The sequence below is a fragment of the Rhinolophus hipposideros genome (assembly GCF_964194185.1).
Source record: "Rhinolophus hipposideros genome assembly, chromosome: 16".
Classification (NCBI taxonomy): Eukaryota; Metazoa; Chordata; class Mammalia; order Chiroptera; family Rhinolophidae; genus Rhinolophus; species Rhinolophus hipposideros.
Window position 1 is genome coordinate 30,582,202 of NC_138062.1, and position 23,885 is coordinate 30,606,086.

Below are 23,885 nucleotides of genomic sequence, written 5' to 3' on the forward strand. Positions count from 1 at the left end.
AAAATTTATAATGCTTATTAGGTTCCTGGGTTAGTTCCCCCCCACCCCCACCCAGTCTTATTTGACCTATGTAATGTGTTTAAAGGATCTCTGCTTCTTTGACTCCCAAATAGTAGCCTCAGCAGAGTTTCAGTGGGAAAGTGCCCTTGGAAGTTCAGCCTTGGCCCAGGAATAGAATTGCCATTGCTTGGTTTTTAAGAACTCACTGATCTCTCACCATGGAGTGGAAAGTAGCACTCCTATTTCCTTCTGTTCTTTTATCCCTAAAGCTATATATAGGTATAGTTTTGGAGATTTTCAAAAGATCTTCCTTTTATTGCAATTTATTATGTAGAAATGAGGAGAATAGCTTCTTTGTACCATCTTTCTGTTTTATTCACCTAGACAAGTAAGGACATAACACTTTCATCACATGTGCTCTGTCTAAATAATGAAAGACTCTATGGGGTGCTAAATTGAGAAAGGATTTTGTGGCCACTTTTGGGGATTGAAAAAGTATGCTATGGTAGATTAGTGATGTCTGCCGAGGGCATGAAAGTGGAAGGTAGGCAAAAATATGCCACATATTTGTCATTCCTGGTTCAGGTATTGTGAAAAATAAAATAGATAATAACGTTAGCCTAATAGTTAAGTAGTGTTTACTATGTGCCAGGCACTGTTCTGAGTGCTTTAATATTAACTCATTTCATTCTCAAAGCAACCCACAATGTAGGTACAAATGGAAAACTTACAATGAAGAAACTCTTACAAAAGAAGAAACGGAGGCACAAAGAGCTTACGTGACTAAGCCAAGTTCATACAGCCAGGAAGTGGGAGAGCTGAAATTCAGTGCCAGGCAGTCTTGTCCCAGAACCCATGCCCTTAGCCGCTGATACTGTACTACACATCTTGTTGGCTAATGCTCTGTCTTTGCTGTCCAGGGACCGATGTCAGACTCAGCTACAGCTGAGAAGGACATGCAAAATCAAGTTTATGTTATAGACCCTGCTATCTTTGGGCCTCAAGCTCTAGAATAAAAGATAAGACAGGGTCCAGGAGAACTTTAGCAGGAGTCCAGGGGAACTTCCGCCTTCCTCTCCAGTTCAGGTGGCATTTCTAGTCTTTCTACCTCTGCCAGCAACTCTGCCTTCTCAGGTGAGAGTAGCTGAATAGGAAGGAAGAGGGATGGGCATTTAAGGAGTGAAACAGAGGAGTTCCTTGGTCTCCAGGCCACCTGACTGGGGAATGTATTTCTGAATGGCCATTTTTAATGATCCTTTTTACATAAAGGACACATACATGTACATGCAAAGAGAGAGGGATTTTTAGTGTTTCAAATGTATCTTTCGTAATGGCTAAAGAGAGACTTTTAAGAACTATTTATGTCTTCCTTTATTAATTAATGACTATTTATTGAATACCTATTATATGTCCCATAGTGTAATAGGATTGTGGATATGATGAGCCAAAAGATGTATGAACCCTGCCCTCTCTGAGCTTACAGTCTACTTGTCCAAATAATGACTAAGTATAAGGTGCAGCTCTGGAGAGTGCTACAGAAGAAGGTCGTTGGTCCCCATAATGGAAGGCATGAGGGACCAAGGTGGCCAGATCACGTGGGTCCTTGAACGCTGTGTTAGAATTTTGACTTAGCCTCAGTGCAGTGAGCCATGGGCGCTGGGGAGGATGTTGGGGAGTTTGTGTCCTCTAATCAGAGTTACTGTTTCTTTTCGAAAGGGAATTGTGGCTACACTGGGAAGAATGAATTGGAGAAGGAAGAGCTAAAGGCGCTTGGAGGAATCCAGGCAAAGAGGCCATAACCGTTGGACTGGAGTAGTTTTGGTGGTGAAGGGAAGAAGCGGAAGGATTCTAAAGACGTCTGGAAGGGAAAATTAGCTAGATTTGGTGATAGATTGGATGTTGCTAGTGAGGGAGAGAGAATTAGCAAGAGAACGGGTAGGAGGATGGTGGTCTTATTCCCGGAGGTCGGGATGCTGGAAGAGGGTCCGTTTTGGAGTAGAAGGTCATCTTGTATTGGAGGTGGTTTTGAGCTGTCCCAGAGATGTCAAGTAGGATACACTTTTGATTGTAAATGTGTAACATTTCAGCTGGGCTATAAATAAGCCTTGATGAACTGTCCTGGGAAACTATGTACTGGGGAAAAATTTTTTTTAATCTATAATTTTGTTGATTTAAAAAATTTCAAGCAAACGTTTTCATCTAGAAATAAGAATCTAGCAATGACAAAGGAAATTAATAAAGGTAAGTATCTTGCATAATCTCCCTAGTTATTTTCATTTTTGTGTGTTTCTCTGGCAGTCTTTTCCCATAAGCATTCATATTCTAATTAGTTGTCATTATAATCTACAGCCAATGTGTAATAGGATTGCTTTCACTTACCGTTATCCCAAATATTTTTCCCCATTCCGATATAGCTGTCAGATGCTGTAGTTAAAATATGTTGCATAATATTTCATGCTTTTGATAAATCACGCATTATAATTTCATAAGAAATTTCTCTACTTTTGAATATTTAGTTGATTTTAATATTTCATTATTAGAAGTAATAATATTTCAATAAACATTGTTATGTGTATCACCTTGTTATCCTCTTGCATTTTCCCTTAGGTTGAATTCTTTTGAGTGGGAGTAGTGGGTCAGAGTTTTAATGGGTCTATAACTCTTGATAATGTGTAAAGGCAGACGTTTTTAAAACCAATGGCCAGGCTGTGGGATGCGTACCGTAGAAGAGAACTGGGACATCCACTTGGGGCCTCATTACATTTCGTTGGATTCAGTCACCAGTGGTCCTAACCATATTAGTGAGTGCTTGGGAAGGTCGCGTGCCACCTGGGACCCTTCATCTTGCGTCTGCTAATTGTGTCAGTTAATGCCTAGAGATTACTGTAAGACTTGCTCTCTGTTCACCCTGGGCTGGCTCCTTCCATCCTCCCAGGTTTTGTCTTCTTAGGATAGTGCCACAATTACTTAAGAACCAGTGGAAGCCCCTGAACTGGTGGTGTCCTGAAGGAATTGTCTAAAATGGTCTTAATCTTGGAGTCCTTCGGGTTCTACAAGACGGCAGTGGTGTGTAGTGCAGGCTGCCTGAGGCCCTCAAGGGTGGGGATCTCAGGACCTTCCATGACCTGGCTCCTGCTGACTAATCTGTCCTTCTTTGCCATTGCTTCTCAACGTATCATCTCTACGATGCCCAGATTCGACTCTATTCTGGTCCAGGATGATGTCTTATTTACATCTGTCTATTCCGGGCTCTATCTCAAGTTGCTTCCTCACTCTCCACCTTTCCAAACTCTGTCTCCTTCAGAACTCTATACTAGTTACCGTTCCTTCAGGTCACTGGCTCTGACTTCCCAACTTAACTGTCCCTCTGCAGTGAACTCTTATAGCACCTTCAATCCCCATTCCAGGACCTAGCACATAATTGGAAGGTTTGCCTTTGACATTTTTACCTCTGGGAGATGACTCCTTGAGGGTAAGAACAATGTCATACTCCCCCTCGACCCCTCACAGCCTCGCTTTAGTGCTGAGCCTTTTGCCAGAGTTTAATAAATCTGATGTGACCCATTAAATCAAAATATATGTGCTACCTGATGCAGTGTCAGAGCATTTTAGCAATTCTTCTGTTATGCAATTGCAACATTAATGCCTACATTCAAAAATTGCTCAGGCTGTTATTCAAATACTTACGGATGGACCATACTCAGATATTCTCTGTCTGGCTGCAGTTTGGGGATTATGAGAACACGTTCATGCCGGAAAACCATGCCCTAGTCACTATGTATTTCTAAATCCTTGATATGCACTGGGGTGGAAAGGATGATTGTTGGAGGGGACCAGGGTGGATGAAGAATAGTAACAAGCACTAGAGTGTCTGTCTGGTCTAAAAGAAGGTATCCTTGGCTCCTGGGAACAGTGTGCGAATTGTAGTGCAATGATGTGTTCTGCTATTCTGTTTCTTGAAAAATTGGTCCCAATGTGACCCTGCTGTTTTTATGACTTCACTTGACTGATCAATTCAATGTTCTGATCATCAGGAGTCTTCAGGGGAAGCCACCCTGGTTCACCCTGGAATCCGGAGCTTCCCTTGTTCTCCAGGCGATGGCCTGCACAGTGGGGACCCTCTGGCTAGGCGTCGGGAGCTTTCAGGTTGGGCTGGCTCTGCTACCACCAGCTGTACAACTCTGCATAAGGTCTAACCTCGGCACACTCATTTGCAAAATGACATGCCCGAACTAGACCATCTTCGGGCATCTTTGGGCTCTTCTGAAACTGAGATGAAAAACAAAATAATTGAAACTCTTTTAAGAGGGTTATCTTTGGTGCCATTTCTAACTAAAAATGAGACACATTTAATGACATGTGTTAGTATGTGTGTAGAACTTTACACTTAACTTGCATTTCTTTCTTTCTCTCTCTCTCTCTTTTCTAGCCAAACATCATGTCAATGGCAGCAGAACAGTCGAACCTTTCCCAGAGGGAACACAGATGGCTCTATTTGGTAAGATATCAACTCTGAAAGAAAACCCAAACTGTGTGCAAAGACTAGTGCCAAATTTCTGAGTTTTAGCAAGTATCCTCAGGGCTTCAAAATCTGGGCTCTTCTGGATATTTACAAATCATCAGAGCCAAAAAAACTATTGAGTTCTTAGTATTTCTGGGATCATAAAAGCTGATTCTATAGAATTTAATATGCTTTCTTTTCTCACTTTGCAAACCAAATATCAAACTGTGTATTTGCTGTTTCTTACATTCACATTATGAATTAACCTGATAATTTAGGGTTTGAGTTTTTCTTTCTTAGGAGAGATTTTTTCTTTTTTTTTAACCCCCACATTGATATATAACTTTGCTAAAGGCTGGGATTCAAGTAGTTTTGAGTTGTTATTCCACAAAAATCAATCTAATTGAATGATTTCTTTCTCCTCCATCAGTAACTGAGTATACTCCTTGGGAGAAAACATCAATTACAATGTTTTAAGTAATGGGGAATATAGTCAATAATGTTGTAAAAACTATGTATAGTGTCAGATGGGTATCAGACTTATCAGGGGGATCGCTTCATAAATTATATAAATACCTAAACACCACTGTACTAATATAAAATAATATTGAATATCAACTATTATATATATATATATCCCCCCCACAGCGTTTAAAGTACAACAACATAAGGAATATAGTCCATGATACTGTAATAACTGTGTATGGTATCAGATGGGTAGTAGATTTGTTGGTGTTATTACTTTGTGAGGGGTATAAATGACAAATCATTATGTTGTTTTGTACACCTGAAATTAACAAAAAAGTTTTAAGCAGAATAAAATCTAATCCCTGAGTACGTATTTACAATGCACAGTGATGTGGCTGAGCAGAGCTTCTCTGTTAGATGCCAAACTTTTTGGTGGGAAAGCCCTTTTTAATTCATAGTTTCTCACCTTCGTAGCAAATGTCACCTAAACTTCCTTCAAAATGTCTCTACAGCTGGCACTTCCTCCCTTCCTCCCTCCCCTTCCTCGCCTCCTTCCCTTTTCTTCCTTTCTGGCCTCTCCTTCTACTCCCCTCATCTTCTCTTCAGCCATGCCCTGGGACCCATGCCTAATCACCCTCTCAGGAATTTCCATCTCCATCCTCTGAATTTTCAACTTTTTGTCAATTCTGGTTCCTTCCCCTCAGCCTTTAGACAGATTCTGTGATCTCTCCACTCCTAAAAACCTGAAGTCCCAGACTTCATGCCCTCCTCTACCTTCCATCCTACCCTGATCTTGACTGTAGTTTCCTGCAAGGGCTTTTGATGTAATACTGCTTTAAGCATTAAAGTGTCTTTGTTCTGGAAATTAGTCTCAAGACAACCCATCTCTAAATTAGCATATTGAGGATAAAATGTTGCCCTAATCCCAGAGATAGAAGCAGAATTAATAATCAGTGATGATTAACAGTTGGAGAATTGTGAAACAGGGAACTCATTCTGCTTAGGTGTTTGTAAATCTTGTTCCATATGAGTTGTCATCTTTTAAACTATACTGATTAGTGGTTAGAAACTATTATGCTCAGAAATTTAAATGGAGAATTTGATTTTCATAGAAAAAAGCATAATGGACACTCTAAAAATGTGTGCTAAATATTTGACTTATTATCTTTCCTCTGAGAAATTACGTTCTGATGATGACATTTTACCTAAGTTGCAGGCCTAGCACAGTATCTGTTACCAGGACACAGCAAATTTCACATCAATATTCAAAGGGTTCTTTTGATGATTATTTTTGTCTTTCAGATTTTTCAACCCCTGAGATATGATAGAAACTAGGTTTCATGTCATATTGGGAAATGTAAAGTGTGACTGACCTGTCTTTGTAGGTTTCCTTCAATTGTGATATTGGAGGGAAACTTCCTTCCCAAAGGACAGAGCTGGTATCAGGCAGGCCAATGACAGTGTTTGGCTACAGAATTGGAAATATCCGTAAATAAAGCTCTGTGATGAAATTATTATTATTTTTGTCCCAGGTTTGGTTTATAGTGGCTTTCCCCCAAATCCTTCACTGTTGGACTTTGGGCAAGCAACTTCCCATCTGCAAGCCTTAGTTTTTTTACCTGTAGAATGAGAAGGCTGATGGGGTGCTCTGAGGCCCTTCCCTTTGCTTCTTAATTTTACATATTCAGAACCAAGGGCAGCCCTGAGAAGCTCATTGTGAATGGCCGAAGTGTGTAGTTTTAAAAGAGATGGATCATGTGCATAATTTCTGTAAGTGCAGAATTATATAGATTGTAAAATAGAATACCTTTTGACATCTAAGAATTTTTACATTATCAGAACCACGCTTTGGTTTTTCCAGATGCTTAAATCAAGGCCCCTATTTTGGTCAAATATATGCAGGTATTTTATGTTAATTTTTTAAATTATTATTAAAGTTTATTGTTAACGTTTTAAAAACTGTTCTCTCTTATATTACTTGTCCACCTGGCCTACAGAGGAATGAGGGAGCCACTGGTTTTGGGGGTGGGCTTCTCTCATTCTGGGTTGTTTACAGCTGTACGGAATAGGTCAAACTAAGTATAGCACTTGGCTCTTAGACATGTGTTGGGCATTTAAGCCTCTCAGCACCTTGTAAGGCTGGTAGGATTATGTAATCCACTTATCGCGGAGCTCATATGACTTATCCCAAGTCACTCAGCCAGTGAGATGGTGGAGCTAGAATTTGAGCCCAAGTCTAATTGACCCTGAAGTCCACGCTTTTTTTATGATGTCCCCCAACTCTTGGCACTGGTTAAAGAAGCCCTGGGAGAGTCAGGTAAATTCAGAAGTGCTTTTCAGCTAAGATCCATGCACAAAATGTGATTTCCAGGCAATACAATTTGGCAAATTGATTTGTGAATTTCTGTGGCTTCCCAGGGTGCTCTGAAGGACTTTTGAGACACAGCGTTTGCTGGGGAAATACTGCTTGGGGCGACATCTCCTACTGTTTATCGTTTTTGCCATTTGATTTTAGTAGCATATATTAATGTACAGGAGAATGTCTTACATCTACTTGACTGTGAGTTCACCAAAGCAACAATGGCACTTTCTACTTGTCCAAATTCATTCTTCACTTTCGGATGTCTTAATATTTTATGCCTAAGTAGTATTATGCATTTCAATTTCATTATCTATTGGTTAATGATTTGAATGTACCTTGCTGTTGACTCGGAGCTTTAAAATTTAATCCACTCTGAAAGTGGCCATTGAATTGCCATTTGGCATTTGGATTTGAGTGGATAATGTAAGGAAGGGTAGAGTGAGGCCCAGGGGCATATCATGACACGAATGTGTCATTATATTAAGTGACCAGAGGATATTTAGATGGTTCCCTAGTTTTTGGCATACAGTCTTCACAGATTAATTTTAAACTGGGACTTTCAATCTTTTCAGATTTTCTTCTGTGGCCCGTTGGTTAGTCCTTGTCTTGTTTTTCAGTGACCACAGTGCTTTAGCTTATTTGTTGCCGTCTCTCTCCTCTGCACTTTAGGACAATGATAATGAACATAATAGGCTCTGCTCCCCCGTGGGTTTCTCCTTATCTGTGTATGATGCTCTCTTTTAAGTCAGTAGGAGCCCCCTTTTCACAAGCTGGAGAAGCAGAACCGAACACTTCGCAATTACTTAATGTCTTTGTTCCTGGTAGCTGAGAGGGCCCTATGACTATCGTCCCTTTAATCCTACAACAACTCTGTGAAGTGGGCATTATTGTGCGCTTTTAGACAGAGAAACTGAGGCACACATAGATGAAAGAAATCTGGTCAAGTAGAGCGAATGCTTGGTCGGGCGCGTGGACATCCACTTACATTTGCCAGCACACGGTGCCCGACTTAGAAAGGTCTCTCCGGCTCTCAATAACTTAATGAAAGTGACGTCCCGTTGGCAGTCGGCCACTCCATCCACACAGAGAGCACAGGCTCCATCCAGCCTCTCGGTGGTGGTCATTCTTCAACAAGGAACAACTATTCATTTTATTAAAAATGCCCCATAGTCAAGAAGATCTATCATTTCAAAATAAAGTTAAAGCTTATTCACTGAGAAGAGTGCAGAGAAGTAGGGGGTTGGGATTTCAGTCTTAATTTGTGAAGATTTTTAGTACAATTTAAAAAAATGAAGTACAATTTTTTTTTAAAAACTTTAAAGTATAGTACTTGACCGTAAAATTTATCATCCAAGCAAGGATACTTTTGAGAGTGAAACGGGTGCTATTAAAAATTATGTTAAAATAATGAGGTATAAACCTGGAGGATTTCAGACAACTGGGATATAATGTCTCCCTGTAATGAGAATGTATATTATAAAAGGTTGTGCCAAGAATAATAAATGCACATTGAATAAAGCTGAGGTGGAAAAATAATGAAATTAAATATATAAAATGAAGTTAACAAGTGAAAAATATATAATATAACATAATACACGTAGTTATACTAACTTGTAAAATTTTACTCAGTGTGTATTGTTATATTCTTTCTGAATGACTTGAAATTAAAATTAATTTACACTTTTAAGGCCTGGTTCATAGCACTTGAACAAGAGAGGGGGAATTGATCTGATTATATTCTTGCAATTTTAATATTGTACTATGTAGGGTAATGAACTCTACATCATTAGAGGTATTCAAATGATAGAGAAGTCATTCCCAACCAATTGTGAACTAAGACTAAATAGCCTTTAAGATCCTTTCTTCTCAATAAATGAGAATTTACTTTGTTTCAGACTGTTCCACCTTTTTGACAAAATTACTTCTGACTCGAAATTCTTTGATCCCGTCATTTAGAAACCTACCTCCAGGCTGTTTGGTGAGAGGCAAGATTCAGCAGGGAGACAATGTAATGTTGAGGAATTCATACCAAGGGACAGCAGCAGACATACTTCAGTGAATTCTTAGGGTTGTTGCGCTGTTTTTGGCTCCCAGTAGCCTGATAGTAATGGATCTGTGAAATCAAACCCCTCCCTGGAACACACGTTTTCTCTGTCAGGTTCTCTTAGGGTTCTTCAAACAAGAGGGAGCAAAAGATAAGCCAACACATCGTGAAAATGTGCTGGTGATCTCTTTACACATCTCTGTTTATAGCCGAGGTGCCAAGAATTTGCTAGACTCTTTCTTGAATAGCATGAAGGACTGATCACAGAGCAAGGGCCCAGTAGCTGTTGGGGGACTCACATTCAGCACCCCAAAGGAGAATGAGCTCAGTGTCTGTAAGACGAGCCAATCACAAGACACTTTTCCCCCTCGACTTGAATTGGAGGTGATTTTTGAAACAGCCACAGTTATTTTGTCTGCCAGCCAAGAAAGCAGCATTGAAAACAGCAGGCAATATGTCAGACTTCAAAGGAAAATATATTGGTGTCTCATTGGCTTGAATCCAACATTATGTTGGTAAATAATCAAATCCCGGTGTGGCATATTTCTCCCTGAACCTTGACTGAAAACTATTGAAGACCATTCGGTGAGCTGTGGAGTGGCAGTCACTCATTCTAGGAAAAAGGCCAGAAAGAATGACTTTGAAATGTGTTTATAATTAACCAAACAATCTAAATTCACAAGACTGTTAGAACAGCAGGCTGCTAACTGGTGCAAACGTCTTCAGTGGTGAAGTACTTGGGGAAACAAAAATAGGCCTTCCTCTCATGGGAATCTAGAGCATCTTTAAGGGAGAATAATTGGTCATTTGGAACCATGTTTTAAGACACATTTTATCTTATATATCTTTTTCATGTGTGATCATCTCAATTTTTATTTTCTTTTTGAGTGTGGACAGGTCAGATAATATAGGGGAGGGGGACGAGAACTTTCGAAGTCTGTGTTGAGAATCCCTTTTGGTTTTCATGGCGTTGCCTGGCTGGGATAGAGCAGCCCACTGTGTCCTGGAGAGCACAGTTGGAGTCAGAGAGTATCCTGGTAGAGGCAGGGGAGAGCGGGAGAATATATTTAACAGATGGAAGCTAGAATGTGAATTGGGATTTCTATACTTAGAGGGTGGAACTGAACCCATTGTAGAAAGGAGCAAATCAAATGTTTGATAAAGTAATACTTCCCTTGTTTAGAGATCATGTATCCATCAGCCTCAACCATTTGGAACTCAATTAAAAGCCGGAAAATAACCATCCACCTAAAATAAAAGCCAACCAACCAAACAAACAAACCAGTGCTTTGGAGAAGTCCTAAAGAATTCAGAATGCAAAGAGGTCTTTGCAGTCAGATAAACCTTGGTGTGTGATTCCAGACAAGTTTCTTACGGCTCTAAGCCGCATTCCTGAGGGGAAGAATATTTACCTGATAGGATTGTTGTCATAATGTTATGAGATCATCAAGGCGTTTAGGACAGGGGTGATAGAGTGTGCTGTTAGATCTCAGGCTCTGCTGCTCACCCCTGAGGTTGAGGTGCCCCCTGCGGGGGCCACCTGCTCTCCCAGTCAGAGCTAGCTTTGATCAAGGCCCCAAGCCGGTGACTCCAACATTAGTCAGTTCTATTTGATCCATTATGTCTCCTGCATAAGATTTAATGAGTCTTTTAACTCAGGGATCTTGGATAATAGATAGCATTAGTTGAGAACTGATCTAATATTGGCTACGTACTGGCCAGCCTATGTTAAACTTTCTATTAGGCCCATTCTCATCACTGGTCTAAATTAAGTTAGACTGGTTCCTTCCGTTTGAATCAGTATAGAGCTCTCAGAAAATACCATCATTTGTCTTTTGGCCTCAACTATAGAGTTGATTAGTTTTGGCTGATTTTTTTCACTATTTTAATATCAATAGTATACAGTTGGTCCAATTGACCAACTTTTTACATGAAGTTTTGAAAGTGAGAAAGATTTATTTAATTTATTTTACAAATTTGGCAGAAATTTCTTAAATTTCTACAGAGAAAATACCCTCAATAGAATATACAGGAAAAACAATCATATTTCTACTGTTTCTCTGTTAATGTTTTTTAGAAGAGAAACAGATATGGAGATACAACGAAGACAAAAAAAAAGTTAATTGTTATTCAATCTAATCCAACCAACATTTTAAAGATAAATACTGAGCCTCATGTTGCAGATGACATAAAACAGAATATTCTCTCTCTTGCTCTCTTTCTTCCCAACCATTTATCTTGTGCCTTGGTATAAAATAAAGGAAAAATTAAAATATATACAAGATATGGCAAAATAACATGTTAGAATTAGGGAAATATTAGACCAGAGAAAATTATGAGAAGTGAAATATACAAACAGCACGTGCCATAATACAATGTAATTTATAAAAGTTAGCCACAAATTTGACTATATTTCTGGCAGCAATGTAAAGATCAATTAGTTGTGTGATTGATTTCAGTTTTTAAAATTGTGATAAAATATACATAATATAAAATTTACCATTTTGACCATTTTCAAGTGTATAATTCAGTGGTACTAAGTACATTCACATTGTTGTACAGCCATTGCTTATCTTTCTTATCTTTCCCAACTGAAATTCTGTTCCCATGAAATAAAAACTCTCTATTTCCCCTTTCCCCAACCCCAGGCAACCACCATTCTACTTTCTGTCTCTATTAGTTTTACTACTCTAGGTATCTCCTGTAAGGGAATCCTTCAATATTTACCCTTTTGTGACCGGCTTATTTCACTTAACATTATGTCCTCCAGGTTTATCCCTGTTGTGTGTGGCATGTGTCAGAATTTCCTTCCTGTTTTAAAGCTGAGTAACATTCCATTGAATGTATAGACCACATTTTATTTTGCCATTCATCCATCAATGGACACTCGGTTGCTTCCGCTTTTTGGCTATTGTGAGTAACACTGCTATAAACACGTGTGTACAAATATCTCTTCGAGACCTTGCTTTCAGTTCTTTTGGCTGTATGCCCAGACATGGAATCACTAGATCATATGATAATTCTATGTTTTATTTCTTGAGGAACTGCCATACCATTTTCCACAATGGCTAAACCATTTTACATTCCCATTAGCAAAGCACATGAGTTCCAATTTCCCCACATCCTTGCCAACACTTGTTATTTTGTTTGTTAATAGCCATCCTAATGGGTGTGAAATGGTGATTGATTTCAGTTCTATTTAATGATACTGAAAACCTATATGCTTGGGGGAATCACAAGATTTCCTGATTCTAGAACCAGAAAGAAATTTCTTTCAGGGATAGTTATAAGGAGGACACTGTGTAATATAGGATAGTCAATAGTACGGTGAATGATAACCTTAGAGTGAGTAGTGTGAGGAGATTTGTGAGCTGTCGTTCACACTGCTCTTCTCTTTGGGGTCCCGACATCCACCAGGGACAATTTGGTTCACACACCCCCCTCCCCGTGGGTGCCGGTGTGCTTCTCTGGTGGGCCCTGGCTTAACCCAGAAGTTGCTGGTATCATATCCAAAACAATCAATGGACTAGTTGTCTTTTAGGGAATTTTTTTATCAATGTTATTTCTCTCAGTGGATTTTAAAATATATTTATTCTTTAGTTATTTATTGTAAAAAATTTCAAACATAAATAAAAATAGAGAAACTAATAGAATGAAGCCTCACTCACTCTGCTTCAACAATAACCAGCTAGGGCCGAATGTGTTTCATCGATATTCCTGTTCACTTCCTCTCTCTTTCACCCCGAGTTATTTCAATGCATGTCTGAAAGATCATATAATTTCAGCCATGAATATTTTGGTATGTATCTCCAAGACAGAAGTTTTTTAGAAAACTTACCACAATGCCATTATTGTACCAAAAAAAAAAAAAAAGAATGGTTCCTTGATATCATCGAGTATCCCATGAATCCGTATTTTCACGATTGTTTCATAAATGCTTTTTAAAACTGTTTGTTTGAGTCAAAATCCAAATAGGATGCATACATTGCAATCGGTTGGTATAAATATTTAGTTTCTTTTAATGTTTAAGTTCATCTCTCTCTCTTTTTTCCTTTGTAGTTCATTTGTTCAAGAAATTAGATAATTTAGCCTGCACTGTTTCCTTCAGTCTGGACTGAATGATCATGGTTCTCAGGCCTCTACCCTGTATTTTCTACAAATTGGGAGTTAGAGGCCTGATGAGAATCTGTAGGTGGGGTGTGTAAGCCATTCAGGGAGCATTTAATGACCAGTTCTTTCTCTTTTGGTAAAGTTAGCAGCCCTTGGTGATCATTGCCTCGATCCATTATTTTAGTAGAGGCTGCAAGATGGTGATATTTTAATTGTAGCATTTCCCTGTATTTGTGAACTGGAATATTTCTAGAAAAAAAACACTTACCTTTTATCAACTATTTAGTTACCTTGAAAGCTAATGTAATTAGGAAAGCAATTTCATTTTTTCCTATATTTACCATTTTGCTCCATGTATCTGAGCACGGGGTAATGTATATTCATGACTCATAAGCATATATACGTATAGTTGTGTAAGTCAAAAGTGATTGAACAAGTGATGGAAACCTCTTTAATTTGACTGAATGACTTTCCCTTGGGCATTTAGCCAAGTTGTTGAAATTCGTAACCATTTAGTCAAATGCTTGAAAATATAACCAGAATAGAAAGACTGTCTCAACAGATTTGGGTAAAACCAAGAAGCATCACATAGTCAGGTGGCAGTAGGTTATGTGTCTGGTAAAGCTGGATCTAAGGAACAGCCATCTTCTCTCATGTCCTCGCCCCAGATCTTGTGCTGTGTGGGTCTTGGTCCTGAACCTCAGTGACCCAGGATCAAAAAACCCAACTCCAGAGAGGGCATGAGGGCTGGGGAGCATCTTGTTTCTGGACGTGGAATGCTTTCAAAGTATTCCAATGATGGAAATGGATAAGCAGCTAAGAAATGACTAAGCCTCCCAAGGAATGCTGCCCATTTTGAACATGAACAGCTGGGCTATTTCACCTGTAACGCTTTTTCATGCTTTGGCTTCATGTGGTGAATGAGTTTGAGGGTAGCAAGAGACATATTTATCAGAGTGCATTTTCTATACTCTCTGCCTTCCAGTTTTCACGGACAGAGTAAGTAAAACAATCCACAGTTCCCCCTGCCAAGCATGTTGGGATTTAAGAAGGAAAGCTATTTACTGACCCACTTCTTTTTTTTTTTTTTTAAATCACATTTTGTTTTTTTTTATTATCTCATTGTACATTTTCTTGTAAGTTGTCTCAACTTCTTCTTTTGGAATGATGCTGTGTATAAATAAAGTAAACAAAAGTAAATGAACTCCCAAGAAGGAAATTTCTTAGGTCCAGTATAGTGTACAGTTACTTTTGAAAGCAATCAAAATCCAGCAGTGCCAGTTCTGTTTTCCCAGAAATAACTGGAGATGTTATCACCGAAACCCTATGAAGGTGGGATTCAGTTGAAACAACATATTTGATCCATGCTGAGAAATAGTTGTTTAGCTCAGCATACCTTTGGCCAAAATGTGTGAACAAGGATGAAAGACCCTGTGGACTTTTCCTAAATTCTATAGAATTTTGTGTCGCAAAACCCCAGGTGTTCATAATGTACCAGGAGCTATTATACAGAACACCTTTCATCTTCCTCTTGTGTCATCAATCCCCTGGATTTAGACAAAGGGTTATAATTCACTAAAGCCAAGTTTCCTCTTTGAGCCCAGTAACATTGGGATCAACAGTGGTGCTTGCCAGGTGGTTGTTTTTCTGGTATAGGTTTCACCATATATCCTTCCAAGTCTCAGCTGTGATTCCAAGCCTCATGATAATATGGAAAGAAGTTGTGATTGTTTATGGGAGAACTTAATCATGAATAAACTCAAAGAGCTATTTTAAAAATATGCTTACTATAAGGTGAGTGAAAACATCCTCACTTGTGACTTTCCAGAATCAAGCTTACTCAGGAATCAGTGCTGTTTCTTTCGTGGGAAAAGAAATTTTATTTTATTTTTTAGCCACATTTCTGGTCTCTCCTAACCCCCCCCCCCCCATGCAGTCCTTGGAATCTCAAATGCCTGTCTATGTGATGACCCTTTTCTGGTCTCGTCATTTCTGTAATATTGTCACTTGTCAGGTCATGATGAAAATGTCTCCTGTGGAAGCCTGCATCCATCTGGCTTATGATATCCATGTATTAATTTAGTTCTTGGGAGAATTTATCGTCACCCTCTTCCACCAGGCTTCCTTTTCCTTGGTGTACGACCTTTGTCCAGGTGGCAGTGACGTTCGCATTGGGAAGAGTGGAAGAGTTAATATTTCTCTCATAGGGAACATTAATGGGGGAGGTCTTGGAGAGAGTCATCTGGGAAATTTCAGGAATAGGATGATACTAGGGGCTTAGAGTAAGAACTACCCTAGGAGCAAGTGAGCTGTCAGGAAGGCATGGGACCTACTTCCTAGCATTCTTTCTTTTGGTTGAATAAATTGTGATTGGCAAGAATGTCCTTTGGCCAGGCCTTACCTTAATAGCCTTGTAGTAAAAATGTGCAACAGGGTGACCCCAAGATGGAGAAGGACCTGTAGGTATGGATTCAGCATCTGGCCTTGCTGTCCCACATGGAAAAATATAAGAGCTGTATTCCCAAGCAAATAGTCTGTGTTTTAATCCTGGCGCCAGTACATAGGTCTTCAGTGACACATAACAAGCAGTCAGGCAGGTACACCAGCTGAATGACAAATAGCTTTTCAATTGCTGCTAATGCATTCATAATTGAACAAAAAAATTTGTCCCTGGTTTTTTCTTCCATGGAGGACATTTTTAATCTACCTAACAATGGCGTGGCTGTTAAAACACCACCACCAACAGCAACCAACTTTTATATTTAGGTGGTACTTTTCACATTATATTTTCATATATATAATTTTATTTTTTCTTTGTTTTTAACTCTGATGAAAAAACTGAGATTCAGAGGATTAAGTGACTTTGGATAGGGTCAGGCTACCATGTTTTCCCGAAAATAAGACCTAGCCAGACAATCAGCTCTAATACATCTTTTGGAGCAAAAATTAATATAAGACCCGGTCTTATTTTAACATAAGACCGGGTATAATATAATATAATATAATATAATACAATATAATACTGGGTCTTATATTAATTTTTGCTCCAAAAGATGCATTAAAGCTGATTATAAGGCTAGGCCTTATTTTCAGGGAAACACAGTACTAATTAATGGTAGAACTGGGTCTAGCACTCAGATGATTTATTCACGTATTCATCACATTATTTGCTTACTTCAGCAGGAGACAAACGAAAAAACACCTCCCCTCAAGGAACTTATACTTTAGTAGGGTAGGACAGTAAAAAGATAAATATATAAAGTATATGGTATGGGATTTCAGAGTGTGATAAGTCCTGTTGATTAAAATAAAATGGGAGACTAAGAAATGCCAGGTTGGGGTTGGGCTGGGGGGTTGCAATTTAAAATAAGATAGTCAGGGAAGGTGTCAATGAAATGGTAATATTTAAGCAAAACCCTGAAAGAGGTGAGGGAGGTTGTCATGCAGAGATCTATGGATAAAGCATTCTAGGCAGAAAGAATACAAGTGCAAAAGCCCTGAGACAGGAATGGGCCTGGCATGAGGCCTGTCTGCTGGGGTGTAGTAAGGAATGGGGAAGGAATGACAGCTGAGGCCAGAGATTAAAAGGGAGTCAAATCATGAAGGACTTTGTGTTAACTGTGGGAACTTTCATTTATCTACTATAGTCGGCCTTCAGAGGATTTTGGGCAGAGGATTGACATAATATGACTTATTTTTTTTTAAAAGAATCACTTTGGCTGCTATGTTGAAAATAGAATGTTTAGGATGGTGAGTTAAGAAGCAGGGATACCATTTAGGAGATTCTTGCTTCCTAGTCTAGTACATTTGGCTTGAATACACATTGCCTTTAATTAATAACAATAAATCTTTTAACTACACCCTTGTGTATCTTCCTCAAATGCTATATCTTCATAGTTTTTAGAATACAGTTTACTATTTAACAACACAGGATTTAGGTGCACTGACCCCCTTTACAGTCAAATATCCATGTATAACTTTTGATCCCAAAACTTAACTATTAATAGCCTACTGTTGTTAATGGGGAGCCTTACCGATAACATAGATAATCGATTAACGCATATTTTCTATTAATATATACCATATTCTTACAATGAAGTAAGCTAAAGAAAATAAATATTATTAGGGAAATCATAAGTAAGAGAAAATATATTTATAATAGTGTATATATTTATTGAAAAACTCTGCAAAGAGCATATTAGTGCACTTCAAATCTGTGTTGTTCAAGGGTCAACTGTATTTTCTATCCCTATGTGTTAAAAACTTAAATGGCCCTTTTAAATGACACATTAGCTAAAAACAGATACAAATCCTTTATAGAGAGTATTTAGGTATTATTACGGCTCTACTTATCAGTACTACTTTCGTATTTAGATGAAATGGATTGAATTAAATCACTCGGAATTATGTTGAATGTGTGCATCGACTCCATTCAAAGTAGGTTGTTCCACAATACACTGAACAGTTTAGAAGCACTTCACATTATACTTCTGGTATGCACAAAGTGTGGAATGAAGCACAGGTCAAAGGAATGTGGTGATATGATTTAAAATATGAAATCAGTGCTTAAAATAAGACTAAAATTTACTGGTGAAATAAATCATCATTTGCATAAATCTCTTAACTCTTCCAGCTCCAAAAGCTGTTGGGATGAAATGTCAGATATTTGTTATCAGCTAAATTTGGGTTTCAATCCTAACTCCACTGATTTCTGAACTTGAATTCAAGTTTCTGAACCTCCAGCTGATGATAATTTTATCTCTGGACAAAACATTTTTTAAAAATTCAGTTGTTTGAAGGGGCTGGAGAGCAACCAAATGTTGGTCTTTGAGCAGAACCTGAAAGGAATATAGTTCTTGAAATAAGGAAAACAAACTTCGTAAGCACCACATTTAACCAGTTTTTCTTGAGGTCACTCCCCAGTTCACAGTGTTTATAAAAACAAAAACAAACAAACAACAACAAAAACAACAAGCCACAAATAGAAAGAGACTATCATATTAAGTTGAAGAGACAGAAGGTGAATCTGGGGGCTGATAGAGTAGCTAGAAATCAATGGGAAACATTCTAGAAGGACAACAATAGAGAGGGAGCCATAACATCGCTGTACCAATTCCTCTCAAGTCCATGGCTCCCCCTATCTGTGCATTTGCAATGTGAGTGAGACTCTAAGGAAATCAGCAAAAAGCAGCTGCTGGAAGGCTGACATTTCAGCAGCTGCATGATTCTGGGAGAGAGTTGAAATTCAAGTCTGCCAATTTAGAGAGACTTACAAAAAATTTAGGCTTTTCTTTGAAAATATGGGAGGGCCATGTCTTTCCTAGGGAGTAAACCCAGGATAAAGGGTTACATGATAGGACTAAGAGGGAAAAGCAAAATAAATCCAGTTTTGTAAAATCTAAAACTAAGCTTCCACAGGATCAAAATGACTCACCAGTAATTTAATTGCTCTGGAGAAAAATTAAAAAATCTAGCACATATAGCATCCAGTGTTTAGTATGCAATGAAAATGATCAGACATGAAGAAACAAGAAAATATGCTTCATAGTTAAAGGAAAAAGGTCAATAGAACTAGGCCCAGACATGAGTCAGATGTTGAAGGACTTAAAGCAGATATTACAAATACATTAAAGAATTTACAGGAAAAGATGGACCTAATGAGTTAATAGAGAAATACCAACAAAAAATGTAAGCTATAAAATAGAATGAAACTGAATTTCTAAGACTGAAAAATATAGAATTTGAAATAAAAAAAAAATATTGGTTACACTTAGCAGGAGATTGGGCATTGTATAAGAAGGGATTAGTGAACTTGAAGACATGTCAGTAGAAAATATCCAAACTGAGGGACAGAGAGAAAAAATAATTTTTTTAAAAATGAAGAGAATCTTTGTGATTATAAAATAATGTTAGTTGGTCTCATATGTGCACTTGGACTGTCAGAGAGATACTGGGGCAGAAACATGTATTTGAGGAAATAACCAAAGACTTGATGAAATATTATTGGGCTGCAGTCAAGATGAATACCAAATCTTGAGGGCCAAAGGCAGGGATCAAATCAGGACCAAGAGACAAAGAGTTTTAAGTGGGGATAAAGATTAAATAATAATAGACGACAGGGAAGGTCCATATTATTTAAAGACCACCCCTATTCTCACTTCCACACTCCTTTTAGAACACATTGCTCCTCCTCCTTTGTTTCCACGGTGACAGTGTGATGAGATAGACTCAGACCTGGGTTCAAACTCTGGGTCTACCTCTCACTAGCAAATCATTTCAATCTGCATGCTGGGATCATCATTTGTTAAATGAAAATAATGGTAACTTTCTCACAAGGCAGGCCTCTATGTAATAGACTATTTTATAGGGTGCTGCTGGCCACATCATAGCTAAGCCCTCAACAGATGGTAGTTTCCTTCTCCTGCTGAACCCATCCCCATGGTGGTTATCTGACATCACTACCCACCCAGTTAGCCAGGTTAAGGAAATTATACTTTATCTTAAGGGCAACAAGAGCCAAAGAAATTATAGAATCGTGGTTGAATTTTAGAAAAGACACTCAAACTTCAATATGAAGAATGAATGAGAAGAATGTGAAATAAGATTTGAAAAGACTAGACTGGAGGCTGTTGGAGACGCCTGTACATGCCTTCTCCTCATACTCTTCCCAAACAACTAGCTGTATTATCTCCTTTTCTTTCACAAGAGACTCTGCTTTGACCATTTAAATCACATCCTCAGTCATTATCAGCAAAAATAAAATCTGGTTCCTCTTTCCTCGGGGGTAGAGATGCTCCATCTTTAAAGGGTGAGCGATGATGGTGGCCTGCACCATGGTGGTGGCAGTGGGCATGCATTCCCTCTGCCAACCTATCTGTCATCGTCTTTCTCTAACTAACAGCCCTCCCAGCTATATTGTTCCTTCTTGATGAAGTGAAATGATCCAGGCTGACCACAGCCTCCCTCTAATATTTTTCTGCTTCTCAAGCAGAATAATAGGAGGGTCACATTGTAGTTGCAGATTGTTTGGGAAACCTTTCAGGAAGTTTCCTTCATCTGGGACCTCTTTTCCACATCCATGTGTCCTACATTTTCTGGTAGGATGGAGTCGGAACTGAAAGCATTCTGCTGTGTTAATTAACACCCACTGGCAAATGTCATGGTCATTTGTTCATTAAAATTCCATAAATCTCCTACCTACTCTAGAAGGGAAAATAAAATTGCAAGTACCTTAGAGAATTCTGAGCCCATGAACAGACACATCTGGGAAATGGGAAAATACTGAAGGACGCGTCTTAGGAAAACTGAATGCTATTTTTTTTCTTAAGGTTTTCTGTTCTTTGCCCCAGGCAAGCCATTGAACATATTTGTCAGATCCCGATAAAAATCTCATAGCTCACTCTCACCTTGCCTGATCTCCAGTCTCATGCTCGCATGCTCAGGAGTTTGGTTCTCTTGCATTGAGATGCTGCTGTCTCTCACTTACTGTTCTCTAGTCCAGTTAGCAACCACTTTCCTTCCAGCAGCTGAGAGAACTGTGCTGCTTCCAGCAAGCTCATTTTGCAAAGCCTGGGCTCTCTCAGTGCTGGCGTGTCAGTGGCCATCCTTTCCAGGGGAATCCACAGTTCCATCAGCCCATACCTGGGGAACAGTTGTGGCTCCACTGTCCTGTAAGGGACACAGACACTCTGGTGCACATTCTGAGGAGGAGATAGTGAATGGATTCAAAACTACATCTAATGAGGAGCCAATGAAGGACTTTGTATTCAGCTTGGACAACAGGAGATCCGTGGAGTTATCAGAGCTGTTTACAAATGGTCAACAGATTGACAGGTTGTCATGAGGAAGAGCAGCTAAATTTACTCTTTGTGATCTTAATGGAGACGGTCAGAGCAAAGGAGGGAACATTCCAGGCTTTCAGCTCAATGTAGGGAACAGCTTTCTAATTGTCATTAGATCTTCAGAGGTGGACCGGACTGTTTGAAGAGGTTGAGGGCAATAGAAGCTTTGACGGACAATTTTTTGCTGTAATGCTGAGGGATTTTTTATTAGCAGGGCATTTAGGCTAGATTAGAGGTAAGGTTGCTTCAAACCTTGGACTGGTTCTTGAACCCTCTTGGTGCGTAATGACCTAGGGCTCTTCAGGGACTATTCCCAGGGTAACCGCTGAAATATAGCCATGTGTGTAAAGAATCTGGAACCACATTAATCACAGTACGAAGGTACAGTGGATCTTACTTGTGTCTATATACCAGTAGCCATGTTTTAAGTTAGGGAAGAGACTACAAAGAACAATTAATCAAATTAAAGCAGCATTAGGAAATGATGTGGACAGAAGGCAATTAATTGTCATCAAATACTGAAAATATCAATCAGACTGTTATTACTATATGGCTCTTTTTTTAGCAGAAGATATTTAAAAATTTTACAGTTTTCAAGTGAGGGTAGTGATAAGGAAAGTGTCTCGTTAAATTATTTAACATGATGTGGGTTTGCTAGTAAGTGAAGCTCACAAAGAAAATACTCTGAGACCTCATTTCCATTTCTGCCACCTGTATCCATCTTCTTTGGGAGACAGTCATAGCATTGTAGAGCTGAAAATTATCTGCAAATCACATTTTCTTGCCCCATCCTCTGCTGGATAGGTGAACAGCAGTGGTTTTCCCCTGGCCACACACAGTCAAGGTTTGTGAATGTGTGTCTCTGATCAGGGGGGCTGGCCATCTCTTGTCTCAGGTTCGAGTTGTGTTTCTAGAAATTAACCCAGGATATACCCCTCTCTGTGCAGGTTCCCCTTCTTATAAAGTGTTTGCACCTGTCAGATTGTGGCTGGAATTTTGGGTTCCAGAGCTCTCATCTGGACCAGATGTGACATCACCGGAGTGACACCATCTGGATGTCACCCCTGTGCCTGTAAAGAGGACAGGGATCTATGGAAAGGAGTGTCTTGGAAATGTGCTGTGAATAGTGTGCTGTGTCTTTGCTATCGGCTCTCTATAGGCTTTATTTATATCCAGTAAAATCCCATTACAGAAAATGTAATTCCAGCAGCGTGCTCCATAAAATCATGCTGTTTTCATGAGACCCACGTGGACTGCCTTTTATTTAGCAGGTGCCATTGAATTCTCTGTAATGAATAACGTGGTACAACAATCATCCTTCAAACCCTAGGTGTGTAATAGGGAGCCGCTTAATTCAGCTTGCTTACAGGTGTCCACAGCTTTCCATAAAGACTAGCTTCCGAGGTCGTTTCTAGGGAGACAGCATGGCATCAAGGAAAGAACATCAGCTTTGGATTTCAGGCTTGCCTGGGTCAGAATCCTGGGTCGGCCTTAGTTCTGTGTCTTTGGGCAAGTGATCTAACCTCTCTGAATCTCCATTTTTCTCATCCTTAAAGAGGGACTACTACTGTCTTCCTTGAGGGTTATTGGGGGATTCCATTCAAACAAGGATAATAGCACAATGTGTGGCTCCTTTTTCTTATCACATAAGGTTAAGATACCAGGTTATGTACTGTTTGTGGAAAAATTTTACTTGCTCACTGACCACAGTCATAAAGTCATTGTCAAAGTTGAAAAGAGGAAAATAGATTTCAATTCTCCTTACTATTCTCTCAGGAGAGACATCAGATCATTTAGTGATCAAGCTGGGGGTTAGAAATAATTTAGCTCTATTCATTTTTCAGATGACAAATTGAGTGTTAAAACATACTAGTGAGTGACCTGAGGCACACAACTTACAGGGTCCCAGGCTGGTGACATTGGGCAAGAAGGAGAGAGTGAGAAGGCAGAAATGTGAAGAGACATTAAGTTTTTTTTTAAAAAGTGATGGGTTCAGTAATAGCTGTTAGAGAAAGAATGTCTGAATTGAGTGGTAACCAGTAAGTTACATGCGTAGGAAATGGAGAAGGTGGCTCAGAGAGATTCTGTAGGCAGAATCTAGTTAGGCTGCTTATGAGACCACAATGCAGTCTTTTTCATTTGAGGCCTGAGGGGATGGCCCTCAGGTTCTACCATAGGGTAATGTGGCATCTCAGAGACCAGGCGTGACCCGAGAGGCAGCTTTGGCCTTGGGTAGACTGAGAGAGGAAGTTTTGAGAGTGTGCACATTTATGTTGGGAGGAGAAGGTGGTGTAAGCAGCGAAAAGGAGAGAAGAGGCTGGAGACAAACACTTACTGAGTAGCTACTATATGCTTGACACGTTGTATATGTTATCCATGCAATTCTTTCAGTGACTCTGTGGTTAGGATTATTTCCAATTTTAGTATATGTGCTGCCGAAGCGAGCACAGGATTATTTCCATTCCTAGTTCATAGATGAGGAAACTAAGGCTTAGAGGGTATAAGGAGCTTCCCTGAGACCATACAGGTTTCAGCAACATAGGCCTTGCTGAAATATAC

At 39.2% G+C, this 23,885-nt stretch overlaps 1 protein-coding gene across 5 annotated transcripts in view; it reads left to right on the forward strand.

Moving 5' to 3' along the window:
- MSRA (methionine sulfoxide reductase A) overlaps window positions 1-23,885 on the forward strand; it is a 354,068-nt gene that overhangs the window by 130,632 nt on the left and 199,551 nt on the right. For 4 of the 5 annotated variants that reach the window (XM_081076540.1, XM_081076541.1, XM_081076542.1 and 1 more), the window contains exon 2: window positions 4,430-4,498. In XM_081076540.1, coding sequence (XP_080932666.1) covers window positions 4,430-4,498 — 69 coding nt within the window. Of the gene's footprint in view, window positions 1-4,429; window positions 4,546-23,885 lie in introns of all 5 variants that reach the window. The other variant, XM_081076544.1, reaches the window with a different exon arrangement.